This window comes from Cygnus atratus, chromosome 5 (genome assembly GCF_013377495.2).
Source record: "Cygnus atratus isolate AKBS03 ecotype Queensland, Australia chromosome 5, CAtr_DNAZoo_HiC_assembly, whole genome shotgun sequence".
In the NCBI taxonomy this organism is placed as follows: Eukaryota; Metazoa; Chordata; class Aves; order Anseriformes; family Anatidae; genus Cygnus; species Cygnus atratus.
In genome coordinates this window covers 33,431,552-33,456,479 of record NC_066366.1, presented here as the reverse complement: position 1 = coordinate 33,456,479, position 24,928 = coordinate 33,431,552, and the positions used below count along the sequence as shown (strand labels likewise).

At 53.1% G+C, this 24,928-nt stretch overlaps 1 protein-coding gene across 3 annotated transcripts in view; it reads right to left on the bottom strand.

The window, feature by feature from the left end:
• Positions 1-8,463: 8,463 nt before the first annotated feature.
• The window catches only part of CREB3L1 (cAMP responsive element binding protein 3 like 1), a 45,392-nt gene continuing 28,927 nt past the window's right edge, over positions 8,464-24,928 (bottom strand). Inside the window, exons 4-12 of one of the 3 annotated variants that reach the window (XM_035539897.2) lie at positions 23,326-23,404; positions 22,233-22,393; positions 21,567-21,716; positions 20,667-20,725; positions 18,364-18,432; positions 15,905-16,004; positions 11,811-11,925; positions 11,133-11,379; positions 8,464-10,733 (exon numbers count right to left, since the gene is read on the bottom strand). In XM_035539897.2, the coding sequence (XP_035395790.1) occupies positions 10,697-10,733; positions 11,133-11,379; positions 11,811-11,925; positions 15,905-16,004; positions 18,364-18,432; positions 20,667-20,725; positions 21,567-21,716; positions 22,233-22,393; positions 23,326-23,404 (1,017 nt within the window). In that variant the 3' untranslated portion in view covers positions 8,464-10,696. Of the gene's footprint in view, positions 10,734-11,132; positions 11,380-11,804; positions 11,926-15,904; positions 16,005-18,363; positions 18,433-20,666; positions 20,726-21,566; positions 21,717-22,232; positions 22,394-23,325; positions 23,405-24,928 lie in introns of all 3 variants that reach the window. The other 2 variants (XM_035539896.2, XM_035539895.2) reach the window with 2 other exon arrangements.

Sequence of the window (24,928 nt, the reverse complement as noted above, 5' to 3'; positions counted from 1 at the left end):
TCCTGGAAGTGCGAGGGCGGCTGTCATTGCGGCGCCGCGCTCTTCCCCCCGCAGCCCGTGTCCTGGGGCCAGCTCTCCTCTGGAGGAGCCTCGCGAGGCCTCGGCCGGCCGGCGGCTCTCCGGACATCCTCTGTCCGTGCTTGCCCTGCGCCGGGTGCTGGTGAGGGGAAGCAAGCGGGTGAAGCAGGTACGGGCACCAAAGGTGAAGGCCCAGCCTCCAGAGGGTGAAGAGGATGCCTCCAGTTCATAATCCGTTGCCTGGGCCGGGACTGCAGGGCGCAGCATGGAGGCCTGGCATGTCCCCGGCTGCAGAAAGCCCAGCTCTTTGCAGCCAGGATCTGCTCGGTCTGCTCTGCCTCCAGCAGGCCTTCAGACCAGGAGGGTGTCCATGGAGAGCTTCCATGGAGCTTGGGAAAGGCAACCGAGCAAAGCCAGTTCCTGGGGAAGGTATTTCTGAAGGGGTGCACGTTCTTCTTTTAGACTACATCATCAGAAGGGGTTAAAAGGAAAAAAAAAAAAAAAAAAGAAAGGCCTTGATCTCGCTCAGCTAGCTCTGAAACTGAGCACAGCCCACTTCACCGGTTAATGTGCACGGGGTGGAAAAGGCAGGTCCCAAACGCCCAGCTCCAGCTCAGAAACCTCGCAGAGGGAGGGGAGCGGCTCTGTCACCGCAGCTATCACCGAAGTGGCTCGTCGGCTCTGCCGCTTTGCATATGATGAGGGGTTGGTCGCGTCCGCGCTCTGCCCGCAGACATTTCCCTTTCAACGTCTCACGCTCTGCCCTGCGGCGTTAACGTCCAGCCCCGTACCCAGGTGCACGCGGTGGCACTGGGTGAGCAGCACACCGCACGTGGTCACAGCGCCCCGGCCACGGAGGCAGCCACCTGCTGTGCCCCTGCCTGGGCTGGAGAAGGTAACACCAGACCCTGTTTGCGGATTTTGGGCGCAGGAAGATGCCCGGCGAGCAGCAGTGCAGGAGCCCAGGCCCCCATTGTTCAGCCCTCACCGTCCCACTCTGCCCACACGAACCTGTTGTCTGGTGCCGCTTTGCATATGTACGCATGCAAATCTGCAGTTCCCAGGAAGGAATCTGATAATCTGCCGTGGGGTCACAAAGTCCCTCCCTACCCCAGGACCCGCACTGTGTCTGTTTGTCCTTCCCTCCATGCAAAATCAAAAAAGAAAAAAAAAGTCCAGTTCTTGTTGGTGGTGGTTAGGAGACCAGAGGGCAGGGAAGCGTTGCTGGGGGGGACGGGAGCATCCCCACAGTCTCTGACCGGTGTAAGGCAGGGCACGTGGCTGGGGCTGGGGCTGCCCTACAGCTGCTTGTCACCCCCTACACAGGTCTGTGAGGAGCTGCCTGCTCTGTAGGGTTTGCCAGCGCTGCCAGCGTGTCCCCAGCCGTGCCCGGGGTGCCAGCCACCTCCTCCCCCCGCTGCACGGAGGGACGCAGAGACAGATGTCTCTGCCAAGGCAGGGCAGGCTTGGCTTGGTGGGGATGAATGGGAATTTGATTACGCTGCTCGGCACAGCCAGGCTAACGCGATTAACAGGGCAGCAGAGAGGATTCAGGCTGCAGGAAGGAGGCAGCCTTGCTGCCCCTCTCCCCTTGCAGCCCAGGCGTTCTCCCAGCCCAGCACTGCCCAGCTGGGACGGGGGTGCTGTGCACTCTCTGCTCCCAGGGTGCACAGAAATCCCCATTTCTGCTGTCCCCACGCAGGGATTGACACCCTGTCCATCTGCAAGTCAGCACTGGGGAAACGTATCATGTACCTGCACCGTGGCTGGAACAAGCCTACCCTCCCCTCTCCCCTGCCCTGCCCTGCCCTGCCCAGGGTGACCAAGCTCGCCCTCCCTTGCTATTTACATTACAAAGCCCCTCTGCTCTGCTCTGGGTTATATTTAGCTCCCCGGCACAGAACAGCCTGTGAGATGTGTTAGCGCATCCTATCCACCCGCGTGCAGAGCAGCTGGGGCACCCCACAACCCTGCTTTGCTCCGTGGGGTCCGAGGCTGGGCTGGGGGACACAGGGGGCACAGCAGCCCCTCTTCTGACTGCCACGGGGTGCCTGTGCCAGGCGCTGCTGCCCCACCGAGGTGGCAGGAGCCAGGGCTGGGAGCACGAGAGGAGAGGTCTGGCTCCCGGCACGCTCCCTGCCCCATATGTGTAGCCCGTGCAGCGAGTGTTGTGCGCTGTGGTTTCCTTTCTGCGTAAACACCCCCACGGGCTGCGCTGCTGGGAGCAGCGCTGGTGACAGAAGGGCAGTGCTGCAAGCCTCACCCCAAAGCAACACAGAAAGGTAAGAGAGAGCCCTGAGCTGCTGCGCTGTGCAAGTGCCGGGCTGCGGGGTGCTGCTGGGCATTGCCCGAGGACAAAGGAGCTGCCTGGCTGGAGCTGCCCCAGGCTGTACCCGCCCCGCAAGCTGGAGATGCTCCTGCCCCGCTGCCACACCACCATGGAGACACCTGGAGCAGGAGCCGATATGACACGGGACTGTGACCAAGCTCCTTGGCCCAGCAACGCTGGCAGTGAGGCACAAATCCCAGCACTTGTCCTGGGCTTGCAGCGGTGACAGGGAGCACGGGGCCCTCCCGGCGCCGCAGAGGCACCTCCCTCCAGGCAAAATTGTCCCAGAATCTGCAAAGCTGGTGCACAAGCCAGCATCATTAATAAGCTTGGCACGGAACTGCTACTCAAAGCCCTAAATATAACCTGAGTGCTGAGCTCTGTTCCACCCGCCCAAGGCGCCTCCGTACACCACGGCAGCTATTTCTGGAAGGAACGTTATTTCCATAGGCTTAATATCATTTCTGCTCATTTCAAACCCTTTATATAGTGGCTAATGCCGCCTGCCCCTCCTGATGACTAATGAGTCCCAGCAGGAGCAGGCAGCTTGGCAGCAGGAGAGCTGGGGCCTCCCACCTTCGCCTGACATTGAGGACACACCGGTGATGACCATGGCCCTCGGAGCAGGGCCCCCAAACTCCAAAACGGGGTTGGGAAGTGCCTCCAGATCCGTGGTGAGGGGGTTTCTGCCGCCCGCCCTGTGCCAGGTCAGCCCAGTTCTGGGCACCAGCTGCTCTGGGCAGCAGCAGCTCTGCCACCGCCTGTCCCCCACCTGGCACAGGAACCAGGAGCAGCTGGTCCCAGCCCCGTGTGGGCGGCACAAGCAGATTTTCACCTCCAGACACTTCCTCTCCCGTTTTCTCTTCCCTTTGCCCTGCTGCCTGAACTGAATGGTCGGGGCAGCAGCTCAGCCTCCTCCCTGGCATGGGGCAGCAGGTAGCTGTGGGTGCCCTCCACCCAGGAGCACCTCAAGGAGCCCCACTGTGGGGGGACAGGAGGACAGAAGTGTTTTGGGGAAGGGCAGCACGGGTCGGAGCGGATTAGCAGAGCCGCATGCGTGGGGTGGCCGGGGTGGGAGTAGCAGGATGTAAACAGTCCCCTGCAATACCGGACAATTCTGGAGCAAATTCAGGCTGATCAAATTAGGTTGCAATATGTTCCCTTCCTCCCCTGGGGAGGCTGGATAATTGCAGCTGGCTAATCCATTCGCAGAGCGCACTGCGCACATCTGGAGGAAGACAGCGAGGAGAAGAAAATCCTGCTCTGCTGCTGTGCTCTGCATATCCATCTCTCTTCCTTGGCATCATAGCAGGGCAGAAACCCCCCTGGTCTGCTGGGTGCCTCATGGAGCAGTCCCGGGCACCGAACCGGGGCCAGGAGCGCTGGCCACAGCCTCAGCTCACACAGCCAGGCACTAATTTGGTACGGGCTCTGCCGCCCCTGCTCCCGCTCGCCACCCACTGCAGGAATAACAAGTGCCTGGGATGAGTCAGCCCGGGGCCCCTCCTGCTCTGCAGGCACTAATTCGGTTTCCCATTAGTCCCCATTACTGCAGTATTAGAGAGCAATTCGCTCCCAGTTTGCTCCGCAGCCCTTGCAAGGGGGGAGAAGGGCTGCTGCACGCTTGGGAGCCAAGCCAGGAGGTGACCAAGTGTGTCCCGAAGCGCAAGAAACCTGCCTCCCGGCACAGCTCTGCACCCCGCGGCCCCCAAATCCCCGCAGCAGGCACTTTGTGAGCACCGCAGGACACGCTGCCCAGGGGCACGCTTCGTCCGCAGCAGCTCTGCTGGGCTGCAGCCGTGCTGGGTGAGGCACAAGCAGAAGGGTCACGCCGAGAGCCAGCACAGATGCTCCTCTCGCTGCAAAGAGCCCCCGGAGGCTTTTCAGCCTCATCCCCTTCACCTCCACATCCCTGCTCCCAGCTGGGAGGTCCCCTTGTCCCCATGCATGGACAGGGCAGTAGGAGAGGGTGCCAGGGGTGAGCAGCGCTTGGGGTCTGCGGCTGGGGCTCATGGCATGGCTCAGCAGGGGAAGGGAGACCCCCAGGAGGCTCCTACAGGGCTCGTCTGCTCGGAAACAACCACGGCACGGCGATGCAGGACGTCTCTAGTGGGAAGCTACCAGTGGCCACCTTCAAGAGCCAGCCCTGACCCCGATGGAGCGAGAAAGCCAGGTCAGGTCCCGCGGCACCCCTCCGCCCCAGCCCAGCCCGGGGGCTCCTACCTGTAGGACACCTGCTTTCTGATGGCCAAGTGCAGGAACTGCTCCTCCACCTCCGCCACCGCCACCGCCCCTCTCATCTCCTCCCAAGCCGGGTCCACGCCGCGGAGGCCCAAGCTTCGCTCTCGCCCGCTGCTCTCTGCGCCCACCGCTCCCAGGGGGCTCGCCGCGGCCCCCCTGGCCCCCTCGCTGTCACCCCTGGCCGGCGTGAGGTCTCTCCAGCTCCCGGGACCTTCTGCCATGCTGGGGCGAGACGCTTCTCCAGGCAGGGAGCCCCGCTCAGCTCGGTCTCCCCAGGGCCTCAGGTGGATGCCGGTGAGGCTTCGCTCCCCGGGGGAGCAAAATCTCAGGGGAAAAGTAGCAGAGCCGCCGTCCAACTTTTTGCAGTGCTATCTGCCGGCCTCTCGGTAGCAGTTTGAGGGGCTCAGCCTCCGTCTGTCTCCCTGCCCTGCCTCAGCGAAGCAGAGGAACGGCGGACAAAAACCTGCCGACGTCGGTGCCGCTGCTCCAAGGTGCCAGGGCAGCAGGGGAGTGCGATGCTGGTGGGGAAAGGGGTCTCAGGAGAGAGACCAGGGGAGAAGGAGAGCCCGGGGTGCCCGGGGACCAGGGCCAGGCACGTCCCTCGGTGTCCCCTGCGGCAGTGAGAGAGGCAGGAAGAGGCTGGCAGCGAGGAAGGTGCCTGTGCACCGATCCTGCAGCAGCCCTCAAAAGACAAAGCAGAAAGCGAGCGTGAGCGTGTGCGTGGGGAGGGGGGCTGCGGGGAGCGACAGGAGCGTGGTGTCACCTTAGAGACACTCGGAAACTGGCACTTAACCCTTTGGGGGCCGGGGAGGCAGAGGAGGGTGAGGACGACAGCCACCCTTCACCGCTCGCAGCCCAGCCTGCCGGGGCTGCTTGCACCAAGCGGGTGTGCGCAGCAGGCACCCCAAAAACCTGCGGGACTGCAGCCCCAGCAGAGAAAAGGACCTGCTGCTTGGGGTCCCTGTCCGATGCAGGCAAGATCAACCTGGGGACAGGGTTCCTGGCTTTGGGCAGTGGTACCCAGCAGGAGAGCTGGGTTGTCTGTCTCTTCTGGGCTACACTTTGTGACCTTGGTCCCAGCCACGCCAGCTGGGCTGAGAGACCCCTTCAAGGCTCCCATATGTGCCTGGCGTCTTGGTTTGGATTTGCTCTGCCCCCTGTTCATGCACCGAGCCCCCATCTGCTGGGCACTGGCACATCGGTGCTTCGGGTCTGTGGCAGCCACCCACTTGCCCCAGGGACCCGTGTGCTTTCCAGGGCCGGCTCCACAGCCCCCAGGCCCCAAACCCACGCAGTCGTGACTTGCGGGGAGTCCCATGCTCTCCTCACAGCGTGACTCAGCCTCTCCAGCCCCCACAGGGGGTTTGTTCCCCCCCACAACACCGTGCTGTGGGGCCAGCCTTCTCCTAGGCACCTGGGTGAGCTCCGTGCCTGGTGCCTCCTGCTCACAGCCTGGGTGTCCCCCTACATGTGTCACATCACCCTCACCCGGCCTGGCCAGCCAGGGATGCAGGATGTGGGTCTTCCTGTGGGGTTTATTGCACGTGCCCAGCACCCCCGGAGATGCAGTGCCTCTTGTCAAGTGCCTGCGGCCTGCCTGCGGGGCTGTTCCTGTGCTACGGGAAGCCTCTATGGGAGGAGAAGCAGGGAGCAGGGGATTTTGCCCTTTCCATCCTTCAGTGTGGGCATGTGGGACAGTGCAAGGACAGCTCGGTGTTGCCACACGCACCCCTTCCTCCTTTCAGCTTCTCCCATCACAGGCAGGGCGAGCACTCCCTGAGCAGCAACATCTGCAGTGAGGAAAGCTCTGCGAGGGCGCAGTCTCCTCTGCTGGGCACAGGAAGAGAAACCTCCACCAGGCCAGAAAATCCACACGGGTTCACGGCCCCAGCTCCATTGCCGTGAAGTGCTTGGCACCAGGGGGTGTGAGGAGGTGTGATCGCCCCGCAAGGTAACCAAAAGCTCGGGCTCCTTGCCCGGGAGCAGGAACAAAGCCTGCACGTCCCACGAGGGATCAGCACGAGGACGGGCGGTACGGTCAGGTACAGCCCCGAGCAGTGACACCCAGAGGGAACATGCTGCACTCAGCGAGCGGGGACGCTCTGCTGGAAGCTCTAATAGCTCACGTCCTGTTGTAACAAATCAATGTTCCCAGGGACCGCTGGTGGCCCAGCGGCGAGCTGCAAAGGCAATGCTTCTTTTTTTTTTTTCTTTTTTCTTTTTTTTTTTTTTTCCAAGTTGGCCTGGTAACAGAGAGCAGCTGGGAATAACTCGTCTCTGCAAAAGGAAGACCGTGTTCTGTCAGTGCTCTTTTGTGCAGGGTTTGTACGTACTGACAGCGCGCAGCCTTGCTAGGAACACGACCCTGGAAGGGAAAAAGCCCGGCCTGGAGCGGCAGAGGTTGGCCGCGGGCGCTTGGAGCAGAGCGAGTGCAACGGAGTGAGGCTGGAGGTGACTTGTAAAGAAGGTGCCCCCTCGCTCTGCTAATTCCCTCATTCTGCTCTAATTACTTGCTGTAGCCAAACTGGTAGGTGCGATTGGCTGGCTGTGTTTTGGGAGGCATAGCGAGGATCAAAAGATCCTCATGTGCCTGCTTTGAGAGGCTCAGAGCTATCTGGTAGACTGCAGAATTGAGAGGATTTGTCTGGATGAAGGGAAATCTGTGACAGAGGGGATTCTGGTAGCTCTGGCTGCATCAGTGTTTAAAGGGACAATGCCAGATAAATCATCCTTTTAAGAGCCTCCCCTTGGCATTTCAGAACACGAGTGAAGGGCTCGAGCCAGGCTCTCCCTGGAAGGCAATGCCCCGAGAGCTCAGGGATGTTTCACAGGGGTGAGCCAGGCAGGAGCCCTTTGGATGAAGCCTGGCAGATGCATGGAGAACCTGGCCACGCAGTGGGAAGGTGGCTCCGCATCACTGACACGGGCAGGAGGCTGCTTTTGGACGAGGTGCTTAAAAATGAGCCTTGGAGCATCTCTGAAGCCCCACTGCCTCCTGCTTGGGCTCCCTTCCAGCCGTGGAGGTGCTGATTGTGAGATGGAGTCATTTCAATGCCCAAAGCCTAACAAACCCAGTGGGAGCTCTCTAGAAAACGAAGATTCATTTTCTAGACCCCCCGTTGCCTTGTGTTTCACACAAAATCATGACAAAACTAATCAGTTTTCACAGATGTAAATGGACTATTGGAGGTGCAGGCTAACAGGCAGTCAGGTCTCAAGCTGTTCTGATCTAAGTGCAGCTGTTCTGCTTTTAGTTAACTGGAGGATTAAAGTTTTCTTTTTCTTTTTCTTTTTCTTCTTCTTTTTCTTTTTCTTCTTCTTTTTCTTTTTCTTTTTCTTTCTCTTTTTCTTTTTCTTTTTCTTTTTCTTTTTCTTTTTCTTTTTCTTTTTCTTTTTCTTTTTCTTTTTCTTTTTCCTTTTCCTTTTCTTTTTCCTTTTCTTTTTCCTTTTCTTTTTTCTCTTTTTCTTTTTTTCTTTTTCCTTTTTTTCAGTTGGGATAGAACCAGAGCCACGGGGCTACGAGCAATGCCTTTTGTTGTACAGGCCCTGCACAGACCCTTCATCAGAAGAGCTCACTGCACCCCATGAACTTTCTTCCATGCTCTTCCATGTTAGCAATATTTTGGAGAGGGAGAAGAAACTGAGCCATAACAGTTCTGATATGCCCAGAACTGCAGAAGACCTTGTGGTGCTGCAGGAAATAAAACATGCAAGTTTGCTTCTAGCCCAAACGCTGAGTACGAGGTCCCAGAGCTGAACCAGTTCTGCATGCAGCCAGCGGGTGGGACAGTCGGGGAGCACGAGGTGAGAAGCTGTGCGCGTGGGCTGCTGTGACAACCATGCTTGAATGAAAGGATCCGACAACCCAGAATTGATGCTGCATCTTTTTATTTCATTTTTATTTTGCTTCTCTAAGCGAATGCAGAGCAAGTGATAGGAGGAGAGGAAAAGGTGGCTTGAAAAGCAAAACAAAACAAAACAAAACAAAAAACTGGAGGGAAGAGGCAGCTACTGGAGTATAAGGGGAAAGTGAGCTGCTAACAAGAAGGAAGTCCATAGATGCCAAGCCCGCACTAATTCTTAATAAAATACAATACTGAAAATAGGATCTGAGAGTCTCCAAAATACAATATCTTAAGGGATCGGCAATAATACAAAATAAGGTTCATTATGTACAAACGAGTTCTGCTCTTGGTCTCTGTACAACGGTGTGAGTGGGAGGCACGGGGACGTGCACGTGGACGTGTTGGGGTGGAGGAGGGCATGCTTGGACCCAGCAGTGGTTCTTTGCACTGGGGCAGAGGACGGGGAACGCAGTGGGATGTGGTGACCAGCGGATCCTGTGTGAACCTTGAGAGGAGAAGAGCTGTGCTGAAGGCTTTTTCTCATCCCTCCCATTGGCCAAGCATGTGTGGTGGCAGCTAGCTGTGTCCAAATTTGTCCTAACCGGCTTCGGGGGGGCAAAAGCAGTTTTCAAAAGAGAGGAGAGAGGGATGTGAGGGCCCTTCCCTCACTTCTTCCAGTCCTTGAGTAAGAGCCGTCCCATCCTTCCTCTCCAGGGGAGAGGCTGGTGGGGAGGCTGGGGCAATGCAGAGCGAGTCCAGGGTGCTTGAAGAGAAACAAGCCAAGGGGGTGTCTGCTGTGAGACCTGGCGGAGCACACAGGGACTCCCGTGTACAAACACGGGGCAATCTGCTGCGTCCCAAATCTCAGGCACTCAAGTCCCACATTGTCCTTCCAGCAAAGAGCAGCTGAGCGAACGGAGTGGGGAGACACTTGAGCCTTTCAGCAGAGAAAGGGAGGAAGAAGGGTCAGAAGTGGATGTGTGGGTGCTAAAGAGAACAGAACAGCCTTGAGATGAGGTCATTTCAGCACCAAACTTGGCAATTCTGGCCCGAAGGGTGGTATGGCAAGAGGTTGGTACCTTTGGTGCCAGCACTGAGAAGGAGGAGGTCTAAAACAGTCTTTGGTTACCCTGGCCAATTCCAACATGCCACCTCTTTGCTGACAGAAGTACCCGTCACCAGAGATGCCAGCACGTCCTCAGTGGCTTTCACAACACTGCTGGGCACACAGAGGATGTGAGGGGAATGATGGCTCTCTGACAGCCCTCCAGAGCTCTTGTCGATGGTTCCTAGGAAGACCCCATTTAGCATGAAGCAGGAGTGGGGATGGAGAGCTGTGATAAGGAGCAGGTTATGGGACTGAATTTCTGGCACCTGCCCTCAAAGCAAGGGGGTGTGCAGAATGGGAAGTGGGAAAGCCACTGACCTGGTTAGCACTGCACTGCGGGGCCCAAGCTGGGAACAAAAAGGGAAATACCACCCCTGCCAAAGCAAGGGTGCCGAGGGTGGGGAGAAGTGGGCTGTGGGGGAAAATTGTTCTCTGTTTCAGAGCTCTGGCTGCCCAGAAGCTGCCAGTAAATTTTCATGGTGGTTTATCTCAGTCTGGGATCTGTCTCCCCCACTCCGTTTGTGTGCAGATCTTTGCAGATAGTTGGCGTGGAAGTTATGTAGGCACATCCATCAAGAGAAAACTAGAGCAAGGAAGAACTAGTTTTTCTCTCAACAGAGGCAGAAGTATGCTAACAGATGGAGGGGAAGGAATGAGCTCAAACTCTCCAGAGTCATCTCTCTAGCCCCAGCATCACCCACTCCTAAGTCCCTCAGGCAGGGCAGAAAATCCAGCACTCTCTCTCTGTCTCCTTCAGGTGCATCTGATGTAGCCAAGGGGTACATGCCTGGGGACAGCCCCCTTGGAGGCTCTGGGGAGTGAGCTGAATAGTTTCGGAGCCTCCCCCTGACCTACCTCCACTCCAAGGTGAGCCCACACCCATAGGGTAGTGCTCATTCAAGCAGAAGATAAGGCCAGGAGGAGAGGGCGTCTCAGGACTTTGCCAGACATTTATTGCTGGTTCTGGCAGTCCTGCGAGTCCCCTCAGAGAGATAGATCAGTACCAAAGGGGGCCACGGGGAAGGGGAGGAACTGAACCCAAGGCCGGTTTAGGAGTGTCTGAATGCAGTGTCCTCTCCTGCCAAGTCCCCTCAGTTGCTCAGTGAGGAGGGAATCCTGCAATCAGACAGATGAGGCCTTGAGGTCCAGCAGCTGCTACAAGTATTCAGTTGTCTCACTGGAGCTTGTCTCCCTGAGGGAAAAAAAAAAAAAAAGACAAGACATCAGTCAAGGTTCATTGCAGCTTCCTAGGCAAATTCACCTCTCTGCCCAGCTGTTTTGCTATGACCAGGATGAAGCTCTTCCCTGGGACACAGAACATCCAGCAAACCTGGGACCACCTGAGTCACCCATCCTCAGCTTTAGGCCAGTGGGACACCACTTTACAGAGTCCCAAATTTTGCTCTAAAAAACAGTCTTGGTCTTATGCTCTCTTCCAGCATTGGCCTCCTCCAGCTGTTGCTCCTTAGCTAGTTGCCTGTCCCAGGGAGCTTGGCTACCCTAAGTCTGCAGTGAAGACGACGTGCCTGCTGGTCCCTCCCAGATGCCATGCTGTGGTTTGGGGCTGGGAGTGGGGCCCCCACCTGCTTACCTCTCATGGAATTGCTCTTTGAGGTGAGTGAGAGTTGGGTCAGTTTGGTTCTGCTCAGGACTCTCCAGACGGGTTTTGCTCAGATATTTGGCTGTCTCATGTGTCCTGGCCAGATGCGGCCTTGGCTCGTCAGACTGCCCTTTTTCGGCCTCCCACCCCTCAGGATGGTCCATGGTTAGGAAGGAGCTATAGCTCTCTTCTAAGGAGCCAGCACCTTCATCATAGAACAGGAGGCTCCGTGACTGAACTGGAAACAAGGAGAGAACTGGTTAATAATGAGAACGAGGTGTTTTGCAAAGGGTGTGGGTCGTGGTGGTGGTTCAGCATGTGCTCACACAGGAGGCCTGCTCTGCAAGATACCCTGGGGGCAAATGCTCCCTTGGACACACCACCTCTCCAGAGGGCAATCAGTCTGCCCTGGGGCTTTTCCCTCATTTCTCCATAGCCTTTATCATTTGTCATGTTTTAGGATAATGGCTAGCAGAGAATGAAAACAGGCCCAAGCAAGGTGCTGTTATCACGGCTCGTACCACTGACAGGCCAGGAATCCCCTCGTGCAAGAGCATATGGGGCAGGCACTGAAGGGAGGATGCCACCGCTGAACCAGGTGTGTTGGGAGAAGAGTTGAAAATGGTTTGACAGGATTAAAGGGAGGTACCACATTAGACTCACTCTTACTAGTTGTGTAAATGTCTGGCGCTGGTGTTGCTTTCACTGTCTGTGATGCTGAAGAGAACTCCGGGAGGCAGGGCATCACGGATCCGAGGATCAGAACGAAGCAGAGCGCCAGCACCTAGCGAGGAGATATCAGCATGCAGTCAGTGCCACTAGCCACCAGGAAACACCCCTCCCAGCATGCAGACACGAGGCTGAGAGGCAACATGTGTTCAGGTTTACAACAGGGTCACTGCGGTCCCCCAGAGAGGGAAAGGGCTTGCTCTGCTAATCTCTGCTGGAGATCTAAGAAAGGGAAGTCAGAAGCTGCCTTTTGTTACTTTTTCTGAAGTATTTATGGTTCAGTGGGTGAGAACTCGCCTGTCCAGTTGATGAGAGATGCTCACAGCTAGGGAACAATGTGGGAAGGAAGAAGGCTCAGCAGAAGAGATGAAGTTTGCCTTTACCAGAGGGGACCTGACCATTGGCACAGCAGGAGCTGTGGTGGGCTGCAAGAAAACATGCTCACTGGGAGAAATTTGTAAGATACCACAGCACATAGCAAAGTGAAACTACCCTCCACGCTAGGACAGAAGTGGCAGCAGAACTGCAGCAGCCCATCTGACAGGATGGAGAGTCCAAGGAAGGGGTTAAATTTATGCTTAGCCTGCACATATTCTGGGATGTGTCTGTGCCTTCCGGCTGTTGGGCAGACCAGTCAGAGCTACTGGACAAGGATAAAAGGAGAAAAGATGAAAGCTCCCTGGAAATCTCCCTCTGGTAGGTCTGCACCTGTCTGTAAATTCTGCCGTAATGGTAAAGCTTCAGAGTGAGATGCCAGTGCTGATCGTAAGGGACTCCGCAAAGTTTAGGGAGCTAAATAGTACAAAGCAAGAGGGGACACATGGGAAATGATAAAGCGCCAAATCTTTATTACCTGAATACCCACATGTTGTGGGTGGTATATTAATTTCTGCCTCCAGACTAGTGTTCAGCCTGAGAAAGTCTGAAGAGGAAATGCATCTGTTGATGACTTCTACTACCTACGTTCAAAGCTAAGTGTCGCCCGTGGGGACATCTGTGGGGACAGACAGCAATTTCTTGACTGCTTTTCAGAATGGGCAACTATTTTGGAATAACCATGCCTAAGTAACACACAGAAGCTGGTACATCAAGATAATACTGACTACCTGTGTATTCTGGGAGATGCACGGGGATACTATACTATGTAAATGGTGAGTTTAGCTTTCCAGACAATACTAGTTTTGAAAGTAAGAAAATTACCTGTGGACAGCATGGCTGCTGAGCACATCATATTAGGTGCACAAGGTATTTAGACTCCTTATTCCACAAAAACAAAAGCAAAAACAAAAACAAAAAAAAGGAAAAAATAAACTGTGAATAGATGTTGCTTGGAATTATCACAGCCAAGAACACAGCATTCAGAAATGGAGCTGGCCCTCTGAAGCCTCTTTTTCAGTTTGAAAACAAAACAGGCTTTATGGGCAGGGAAAGAGCAGTATACTTAACATCTTGCTTTAACAAGGCTTTCATCTGGGGCTTTGCAAAACAACATTGTTTTACTCTGTTTTGTTTCAGTTTAACTCTGACATTGGCTTTCTGATTCAGATCTGGTTCAATTTCTAAAACATTTTGTAACAGTAGCTCTTAGTTTGAGTCTGAGTGCCATTCACCTCCCTGATTTTGAACACCTCACCATTTTGACCTCTTAAAAAGTGAGGGAAACTAGGCTAGAGGGAAATACTGCAAAACCAGTTAGAAAGATGGATGCAAAATTCGTCAAAAAAAGATGTTTTCAGAATGTAGGTATCAGATGGTTCATTCTCAAACTGGGAGGATGTAGCAGATGGAGAAGTAAAGAGATCTGTTGTGGCTCTGGCAAGATACAACATTTTAAAGCTTGACTTGGATGATGGACTGTATCAAATCTACAGATGGGAGAGACCACAAGCAGACCAGCTTTTGGTCAGGATTCAAATTCAGAATGATCTTGACCGTGGGGAGAATGTTCCAAGAGAACAGTGGGCAGATCTATACAGACAAATGCTAAGATAGCAAGGTGGCAGGACCAATTAGCAGAAGAAACATGGCACCAAGTAAGCGGCCAGGCAGCTGTTCTTCAGAAGAAGGTCTGGGAGTGAACATGGAGCCCAAGATGAGTACAAGTCAGTGTCACTTGGTGTCCAGCTTTGGGCCCTCTACTTCCGAAAAGATGCAGGGCAATTGGAGAAAGCCTGGAAGAGAGCTCTGAGGATAACAGCCTACAAAGGAAGACTGAAGAAACTGGTGATTTAGCAGAGCAGACTGAAGGGTGTTACCTGAAAACAATAGTTTTCAAATATGTAAAATGCAGCTGCACAAAGGGAGGGTAAACTGATCTTGCTTACAGTGGACAGAAGAAGTTGTAATAGGCTTAAGCTATTGCAAGGAAGATTCAGATGAGATATCAAGAAAGCTTTATCTGGGAAAGATAACAAAGCGCTGGAAACATTTGCCTGGGGAGGCTGAGTACTGCTTACCACTGGAGGCCTTCAAGAACTGGCTAGAAAAATATCCAGCAGCAATGACACAGCGCGAGAAGAAAAGGGTCTTCTGCTCCACTCCCATGCTGCAAGGCACGATTATTCTACATATCTGTCATGATAAGGAGTTCTCTATTTGGAGACTAAATGGAAAATGGGAACTAGGAGGCCTATGAGAGGAACTGGCCAAAGATAGAAAAGCAAATTACAAATTCTTGAAATGCTTCAAAGCTCAGAAGCCTGAGCGAGTTGGTGTGTGGGCTGGGATGCCGTGGAATGAAGAGAGCAGCAAGGAGCGATAAGACATTGCTAGGAAGCTAAATTAGGTATTTTATCAGCTTATATAGCACAGGGGACGTCTGGGAGGCACCCCTCCTGGACTTGCTCACTCCAGGTAGTGGTGATGAAGAATTGCCAGAGCCAGGGGTGCTCTGACGAGCTGCTGCATTAAGGAGCAATGAGTCACTGGGCCCAGTGGGGTCACACCCAAAAATGTGGAAAGAACTCGGGAATGAAGCAACAGAGCAGCCAACAGAAAAGACAGTCTGTCTTTAAAATCTGATCTGACATGGGGGCAGCAAAGAGTAGCAAAAGTCTGAGCAGATTTTGAAAGGAGAAAGTGCTGGGAATTACAAAGCAGGGGCTCTGGAACCAGAGAAACTGATTGAACCAAGAGAAAAAAAAAAAAAAAAAAAAAAGCCCTCAGGACACTGAGTGTGATGAGAAAGTGGGGCAAGCACCTCATCATCTGTCTGTATTTCATGACTGTTAGCAGTACAGAAGCAGTAACTAGATAAATAGATAACTGACATATTTGTCACAAGCACCTACTATGACAATCCTGCAAAGACATCACAGGTTTGGAGGCTGTATTTTTATCATGGATCGGAAAATTCCCCCCTGACAAAAAAAAAGATGAGGAATAAGCAGTTGACTCTACTTATGGCCACACAGTGGCATGCCCTAAAACTCCACAGGGAAGCCAAGATTGCTTAACTATTATCCCCCACTACGAGAAATGAGAGGCAAACAGGGATTACCAAAAACAACAGTTGACCTCGAATCATTTTGGTTAGTCAAAGGGCAAATGAGGAGAATTCCAGCTGGATTTAACAATGCCTGATGTACAGGCACAGCAAGAGCAGATGTCATTTCTTGCTGATAAACACAAGGTAATGCCCACTGGGAGGAATACTCAGTTCGTCCACCCTTCTGAGTTAAACATTAAGCATTACCAACTCAGCAAAGAAAAATCTACCCATTAAGATGAAAGCTCATTGAAGACTTTTTTTGGCTGAATATCCAATAGCTAATGAAAAGTAAACAAAGTGCTGTTTTGTCCAAAGAACAAGATAGTGAAAACACAGGAATTATTCTCAAGCTGTTGCATAAACAGCTGACACTACTGATGTGTGTACGACACAGGCCTAGTTCTAATGACTCCTAACACAAAAGTAGAGAGTAGGTGTAACTGGCAACAGAGATGGACAGTGGGGAAGAGAGGAGGGACAGGCAACTGACAAAGCTGTCTGGGGAAGCATGGCCAGTAACAAATGATGGAAAGGATGCTCATACCATTAGGCAGGTCCCGGTCTGTGTGGAAGCCATTTTGTAAGGTCTGGAGACTTTCCCAGCTACCAGAGCCTGCAGCTTCTGTAACTGCTGGAGCAGAGTCCTGGAATAGGAAACAACCCAAATTAGAATTTGATAAAGAAGTAATGGACAGTGAGTGATACAAGATTTCCACTACCCCTTTTGTAATTTACCCTGATTTTCCTTTTTTGTAAAAGCAAATCTCTGCCTGTTGCTATATTTTGCCCAACTTCTCCCACCAAACAGGCTAGGGAAGCAGAAAACAAACAAAAAAGGGTGAATTTGAGATATGAGGTGTGCAGGAACTTGTGGGAGAAATGTCCCGATGTGCCATTATGCTGAGGTAACTCGCTGCAGCACCTTCCCTCAGTCTTCTCACCAGCAGATCCACCACAACCTTCACTACAACTACCCACAGTTATGAATGTCACATTCAAGTGCAGCCAGCCATCTCTCAAAGCCTTGTAGAGCTAGGCTACCATGAAAACCACCCTCTGGGATGGAGGCTGAATGTTATAGTCAAGTCAGACCTTGAGCACAGGCCTGCCTGCTTCCACTTCCCTCAGAGATGCATGCTCTGCAGCTCGACCCATGCCCCAAACCATATGGTGGAGAGAGAAATAAAAAACAATTCTGATCCCCTCCAGCTTCTTCAGTCTTGGCAAACTCTGCAGAGGGATGTGGGCAAAGCCAAATGTTGAGTTCAGCGATTAATTCACTCTCTGGCTGCTCTGGTGGGAACACGTGCTGAGGTCTCTCTGCCCTGTTTAACTGAACACAGGCATCGGTACATACAAACACAGAACAGTGGTAGGTGTGGTACAAAGAGCCACCAAACCCTTCACTGGCTGGTGAAGAAATTTGGGACAAGGGAGACTAACCACAGAGCATGCAGTTCCCAAGGGCACCAAATTCCGGTCTATGGAATTCTACGGACTACTGAACATTCCCCCCTGGGATCACTGGCTGTTTTACACAAATATGCTTGAGCTTTTATAAAATGCCAGGTCATAGAGCCAGGAGGTTGCAGGAGAATCCCAGCTTTATCTCTTTTCAAATCCTCTTCTGCTCCTTGTACATGTGGAGAGAAGTACAGAGTGTCCTCCTGGCTGTGCTAGAAAACCAAACCCAATTAGAAAGAACAGTGTGTATTTTGAAAAATAAAAATAAAATAAAATAAAAATAAAAATTCTTTTAGGTCAATCTCCTGATTTTGCAGGGTGGGGCTCATGCTTTTTCAGCAGCGGGGCTGCCCGTGGTCCCAGAGAGGCCAGGCGGTGGGCTGTGCCCCATGGGCATGAGTGGCCAGGCAGCAGTATCTGGCAGATAGGGTACTTTGGCTGGGCCAACGGCAGCCCTCAGCCCCAGCAGCAGTGGCTAGCCTGGAAGCTGGGGACACAGCCCTTGTGTCACGGATGGGAGTAAAGGAGTTTGGCAGAGCCTTGAGGAGTGCTTCAGATCTTTGCAAGCTGTAGAGGCGGCAAATGGGGCTATAGAAATGAGCTTCCCTCTCACCAGCCCTGCAGCAGCCCCTGCCCTTGCTCACACCTACTGCGCCCAGTTAAGAGGAAGCGGGGCTGGGCTCTCCTCCAGCTCCTGCTGTGCATCCCCACCGCAGCAGCACGAATCTTCCTTATCTGCTTCCGAGGAAGCAAATTCCCCTCGTGCTCTGTTGGCCGGCTCTGCATCTTGGGGCACAAATGCTCACCCAAGACTCTGGTCTTGGCTAAGGAAGCCGGGAGCCTGCTCCGGGGCTGTGGGAGCAGCTTGCTCCTTTCAGGCAGGCAGCAGCAGCAGATGGGAAGGAAAATCTCCAGGCTTGCAGGGAGAGCCTCCAGCCTTGCTTTGCCAGAGGATGAGGCATGGCAAGGGCTGGGGGACTGGACTGCACAGTTCCCACTGGCACCACTTGCACAGGGAGTTGCCCTGGATGTGGAGGGAGCTGGAATCCATGGCTGTACTAGAGGAAGGGGCTTTCCCTGTATGCACCAACTCTGTTCAGCTGTTTCTCAAGAGAAACCTGAAACAGCTGCCTGACGCGCAGAAGAGCAGAAACAGCAGACTTGAGAGGCTGTTGCACGGGGCCTCCCTTGGAGCTGCTGCCCTGGAGACAGCCAGAGGCCTAGAGGGCTACAGGGAGGGCAGCGTGAGCCAGAAGGGCTGCAGGGAGAAGGAGGAAGAGATGGGAGAAAACTCCCTCCCTGCCTCCCTCCCCTCGCTGCAGCGCGGCCTGGCCGTCCCAACACAAACATTCCAGCTCGCTAACCAAACCCAGCTGCCTCGCTGCTGCCACGGGCTGAAAACCAGCGCCTCGCCGCGCGGCGCCCGCCCCGCCAGGAGCTGGGGTGCTGCCTTTCTCTCCTCTTCCTCCTGCCCCAGCGCTCCCCTGGCCTCCCTTCCATTGCACACTTCACAGGGAGGTCAGGTTTAGCCCCTCTTACCTGTTTGCGTTTTCTAAGGTCTCCACTTTTTTCCAGAGTTCATTGTTTTCTGTCGTGTATGTTTCAACCCTGTGGGAATAAAACCCACGGCTGGTTAGTTACAGGGGCTGGTCAGATGAAGCAGACGTTGGCCTTGCCTCTCTGGCAGTGGGGAGGCTCAGTGGCCTCATCCATTGCCTGCAGATGTGGTCTTGGAGCCAGATGTTCCTGGCTTGCCTGGCTGCCACCAGACCCCGGGGAAAAGGGGATGTGAGTGCGGGTGGACAGCTAAGTGCAACGGCCCAGGCTTTCCTGAGGTCTGGGAGAGCCGGCAGCACCCCCTGCACCCAGGACACGGGGGTATGCAGGTGTTTCCATCCCCTCCAACTCCCTCTGGGGCTGGAGGAACCGCAAAGGAACCGGGGGGTACAAATTCACACCTCTCCCACCCAGAGCGAGGACCTGTCCTGGCTCGGTGCCCTGCACAGGGCAAGCGGGCAGCTCTGAGCAAACGCTGGGCCAGCTCTGACTGCAGGCACTTGAGGGCAGCAGAGAACCTGCAGGCTGCCTCCCACCGCTCCCGAGAGGAAAGTGGTTGTGCTGTGCTCCGGACAAGTTATCTCCAGGCCCAGGGACGCAGCCTGGTCGTGCTAAGGGTTTCCAGCACCACCTCCAAGCCAGGCGTTCCGTGTAAAAACTGGGCTTACAGCAAAGGTGTCAAACTGAATGCTGAAGGGCCCAAGTACGGACGTTGCAGAAAGCCAAGATGACCGACTTGTTGCATTCAAAAAAAAAAAAAAATTCACTGAATGCTCCTTTTGGTTTGCATTTAAACCTGGCATTGTTTGAAAGCCATCTGTCACAGCAACGCGCTAGCGTTACAGAGCACTGAGCGCGCACAGGCACCGCAGCCACGTCTGGGGATGAGGCCCCAGCACAGAAAACTCCGGACCTGCCACTGAACAAGGCTGGCCACCTCCCCAGCCCCGGCGTGAAGGATCGGGGTGGCAGTGTGGGACACCAGCTAGAGGTGATGTCCTCTGATGTCTGGACACACACCGAGGTGCTGCTGGTGGAAGGGCGTGAGAACTTGAAGGTGCCTTGAGTCATCTGTTTTCATTCAGCATTTCTGTGCACTTAGGCAAGATAAACAAATAGCATCGGGGGAAGAGTTAATTAAGGTTGGGTTTGGAGGATTTTTTTTCCATTTTGCTGATCTCAGGTGGTGTTAATAACACGGAACGAGATGGTATTTAAACAGAAATGTGAGTTTACAGCTGGATCCCTGCATTCTTCTTTGCCTGGGAACATCCACCGGGGCTGCCAGTATGGAGAGGATCACAGGATCAGGCCCTCTGGAGTTATTTTCAACCCTCGGTGACATATGTCACTGTCATGTGATGTCACCTTAGGCTTATGCTTGTCGTACCTGCAGGACCTGAGGGTTGCAAGGAGCAAAACAAAGCTCATGCAAGGAAAGGGGAAAGGGAAGGGAAGATGGTAATACCAACAGTGCAGTGTTTTTCTTGCTGTCAGATGCTTGTGTCTCCACCTCATGGGGAGAAGGGGAAAAGCTGTAGTCACTGCCCTCCAAGGGCTTACTCCTTATGGGACAGGCAAATTAGGAGCAATTTCTAGTGAGGAACGTGACTCTTACCCCAAATCCCACCTTGCTGGCAGCCAAAATGGCCCATGTTCTGTAGGGACCAGCCAAACTAAGCAGTTGGAAACACTAGGTTTCTAGAGCATTCTTCATCCTGGAAGAGGATTTCTAGGAGGGAGGGGAGTAGGGGCAGGATCCCAAACCAAACTTCTGTGCAGCCAGCCTTGCAAGGAATTGTGCTTTTTGAGCAAGTCAGTAGTTTTCTGAGTTGAAAATAAGTGTTTTTTTTTTTTTTTTTTTTTTTTTTTTTTTTTTTTTTACAGTCCACTGCAAGTCCAATGTCTGATTGCTTCCCAATGTCAAATAAGTAACCCCCCGCTAGGGGCAGATACCGAGTCTCATACGGAGACAGCAGAAATTCCGGCTGCTCTTCTGGCATTTTAAAATTCACCGTCTTGGTAAGAAGCGGTTCTAACAACCAACCTAAGCCATGATGTCACTGCTGAGTGGAGCTTCTGCACCCATCTTTGTACCATACTGGAAGTGAGGTGGGGGGGAGCCCTGACCCTGACTCAGCCACCTTTGAACTGAGGAGCTGTGGGAAAGAATAACTACAAATGGATGGGACCAAGGGGGCTGTCAGAGCCGAAAGCACTAGAAAGAGGGGTTTGAAGGAACAGGGATCCTTTGTCAAAGGTAAGACTGAAAAGAAGAAACTTACTTTTTCTCTAGACACTCCACATATTCCTTCTTCTTCCTGCGACTCTCCTGAGCAGAGATCTGTGAGAGGGGCAGCCATCAGAGAGGAGTCAGTATCTAGAGTATCTGGAGCCTTTAGACATTTATTTGTGGTCCCCTTGTCTTGTCTGCTCCCTGCATATACAGCACCCTCAGGTAAACGGGGAAGGCATCTTCCAGTCTGCTATTCCGACTGGTCTCTGGGAGGGATGGATGCTGCAGGCATACAGCCTTCTTTGGCCTGTAGACCACAACCATTTGTCGCAGTATGCCTGATCCCCTTGCTGCTGAGAGCATCTTTTGGGTTGCATTTAACTCCTCTGACTCACACGGGTACGTGCTGTGGCCATCTGGGCAGATTCTGCCCCAGACCACTTCTGAGTCACTGGGTGACTAATTCAGGGTCTCGTTATTTCTCCCACAAGATGCTTTCCAATCACAGTCTGATAGCTTCTGCCTGGCTAATGAGCTCTGTTAACCGCTCATGTCCTATGCTGTGAAGTGGCTCTTGTTTCCCTGTCCCCACAGAGAGGCCTGACCAGGACAATCGGTCTGATCTATGATGTCTTAGCTTGTGGGCCCCATCCCAGGCCATGTACTTGCAGGGGATGGGCTAGAAGCCACACTCTCCAGCTACAGCTGCATGCACAGCATGCCTACACAGACGAACTAGATGATCTTTAAGGTCCCTTCCCACCCAAACCATTCTATGACCCATGGCACCATTTATGTGGATCGGGAGGCTTGTGCCAGTGCATCAAAGGTGGGATCCCACCTCTTCTGAGCTGCACCGCAGCTGAGGAGGCAAGGATAACTATAGCAGTGGTCAGATGAAGCTGCTCTGGAATCAAGGGAACCTCACGGTTATGTTTTTTGCAGTCACCTTGTTCTTGATTTTCCTCCTGACCCTCTTCAGTGCTTTCTCTTCTGCTTTGGTGAGGGGCAGCTTAGTAGGAATTGGGTAGCCCTCAGCAATCAAGGTGCGTTTCTCCTCTTCAGTCAAGAGCAGAGGGCCAGAGGTCCCTTGTAACTTCTGAAACACAGAGAGCAGCTATCAGCATCAGCAAGGAGTCCTATCCCAGCGGTCCTCCTTAAAGTCTTGTAGAGCAGCTAGGGGTGCAGTACAAATAGGCACAGTGCAGTGCTCCTTCCTGCTGTCACCCTGATCCTGGGGACACAACTCAGCAGCTGCTTTCCTCTTTACCTGGAAGGTCACCTGCTCAGTTACTCCTTTCTCTTCCATTAACTTCCTCAAAAAATCCCCCAGGGCAGAAGCCACTCCCCAAAGTATGGGCTGAAAGACAGCACTTGCTAAAACAAGGTAGCTGCTGGTAGGCATTTTGCAGGACTCACTGGGCCTCTCCTCGCTCCTGTGAACACCAACCTGTCCCCACACCCCTGTGCCAGGACATCACATTGCTTTGGCAGGGTGTTTCAGCTAGGAAACCTTAACGAGGACAGGATCCCCCACGAGAGCCTCAGAAAGCCTCCAGCCCCCTCTGAGCACCAAGGAGCCCCGTGTCTCAGCGACATCCTGCTGCCTCCTTACGTGTGGTGCTGTGAGGAGAGGTGAGGAGGAGATGGCAGTAGAAGAGCGAGCAGCGGGTCGGGCTGGGCTGGAGGGAGGCAGGGACCGGGGGCTCTGGGATCCGTCGCTGTCACTGCCGTGGCTGCTGGGCGGAGTTGGAGGCATCTGCACCAGGTCATCTACTGAGAATTAAGGATATTGAGTCAATGGCTGTCATGTCAACTGTTGGGACAGTCACAGTGCCCTGAGTAGCAACAGGAAAAGGCACTGCCATAAAACAGGACTGAAAGGAGAGGGTGATGAGTTTTAAAAGGTGGGGTGGCTCTAAGAACAAGGCTGGACTGAGTGTTGCCCAAGACAGAGGTGAGGCTGACCTCAAATGTGCTAAACTAGGAACTGCAGGAGTCAGAGAATTGTCAGGGGCTTTGCCAAGGCACTGAAGGTATTTACAAAGCAATAAGCTGCCCTGGTGTCAACCAAAATGGAGTACAAAGCCCGTGATGTTTTGCTCCATAGCCTGTTCACATGTACAGGAAGCTCTGTAGGAGAAGAGCTCTTCCAAAAGCACCACAGGGCTCGCACACTTGCCAGCACACTTGATCCAAAGGGGCTCTGGTCACTCAGCTGGTTGCCAAGCACTTGAAAACTGTCCCCACTTTGTACTAGAGAGCCCTGGGGGCCTTCATGGAGGTGGGAATATGCCTAAGGAATGTCTCTCTGAGGCAGAGTGGGAGTTCCTATAGTGCTTTCATTTGTACATCGGTGGACTTTCAGATGCTTGGGTTTCTTTCAAATTAAACTGGATCCTGAATATCCTGACTTTCAGATGGTTGTTTTTGGATAATGCTGCAGTCCCTCTGAGGATTTTAAAGGCACTCTTGCATATTTCCAGCTCTGAGGTAGCCTGTTTTGCCTGGGACTCCCTGTCTGAACAATTCTGTGTGTGACTGTCGGTCCAGACACAGATCTGAGTTGGAACCGTGCTGTGCCCACTCATCTATTGGTCTGTAGCTCAGTACTACATGTGGCTCTGCTCTCAGGTGTTGTATAGTGATGGTCTATATCTGAGTAATTTAGAGGAATTTATGTCAACCAGCAAATTCTATCTTCTTACCTGCAGGTACATTTAGAAACTGGTTCACCTCTTTGGGTTCAGCTTTGATCACAGGTGCTGGAGTCATTTCTATGGGAGTCTGTGGAAGAGAAGCAGAAGGAGTTCTTGGATGCTGTCGCTTTCCTTGCCCAGGGGCTCCCACCAGTTCTGCTCCCAGCCATTGCTCCCCGCTCTGTGTTCTGCCCCATATCACAGCTCTGCCCCAAAGCAGCCTCTCACTGCACACAACAGCAGCCAAGTCCAAACCCCCTGAAGACTGTGTCGCTGGGCAGAAAGAGTGCAAACACGTGTTTGCAGAGGAACAGGCAGTGGCAGATGGATGTGCTGCCAACTCGTGCACCGAGTACCTCCGAGAGGGAGGCTACTTTTATCCTTGGCAATTCTTCCCTTGCTAGACCCAGACAGTGCAATTTAAACCAACCTCTGCATTACCATGGGAAGCCCCTCTTTGATCTGCCTTCATTAGAAATGGGAGTATAGAGGTTGTACAGAAAAAGAAACAGAACAAAACCCCCATCCCGCTCACATGATCTTCACCAGGACCACTGGGCATCTGTTTCCAATTGGAGGGGATTGAGAGTTAAATAAAGAGTACTTTTCTTTCCATCTGGGCTGTGCTGCCCCTCAGCTCCCTGGCTCACCAGCCCCCAGGCCACCACAGGCTGGGGGAGTTTTTACACTGAACAGACACATTGCAAACTCCTCCAGACTGTAAACACAGCTGAGAGAGCGCCATGGTATGGCTGCCGAGCACACACAGCAGAGCTTCGAGGGCACAGCAAGTTCAAGCTGTGTAAATAGTGGAGGAAGTTTGTGCACAGTTTTGGCTGGAAGTACACATTTGTTTTGGAAGGTTGTTTAAATGGGAAGATGCTCAGCATGAGTGAAAAAAGGAAGTGAACCCCAGAGATGCTCTCCTGTTATCTGCTGAGCTGCTACAAGATAGCTGAGGCTCGTGTGAGACTGGTCAGACCTTCCTGTCCAACACGGCTGGACTCAAGGACAGCCAAACTGAGCCCCCAGCTTCCTCCCACACAGCAGTGGCATAAGTGACTCTCCTTCAGACAAACAGACTTCTTAAGAACTTAGATATGACCAACTGACTTCGCCCCTTGTTTCTTAAATAATAGTTCCCATTTCCTCATAGGAAAATGCGAGGAGGACCTGGAGTGGGGCTTCCATTTCCAGTGAGCAGCCGATAAAAGTGAGAGGCCATATGATAAGCCCAAGACCATGAAAAAGACAGTGGCAGGGCAGGGTTCTGTACTCAGAAGTAGTGGGGTCATTGGCATCACATTAACTGACACTGCTCTCTGAGAAAAAATGTAATCCAAAGTCAATGAAAATAAGCAAAAGAGTGGTTACAGAAATATTGGCAGATTGGAGGGGACAGGCCTCCAGCATGTGCGAGCTTAAAAGCCTTTGGCTTTTGTGCCAAGGAAACACGCTTGTATTTAACCCAGATTGTAAAGCCTTCTGTGCCAGAGAAAACCCTCCTTCCATCGCTTTCTCTGGAAGGATAAACTGTCTTGTAGCTTCGCTGAAGGAATCGAGAAGACAGTTCTAGCTAGCCTAAGGTTTGGTGCTTCTCTGACAGCTATTT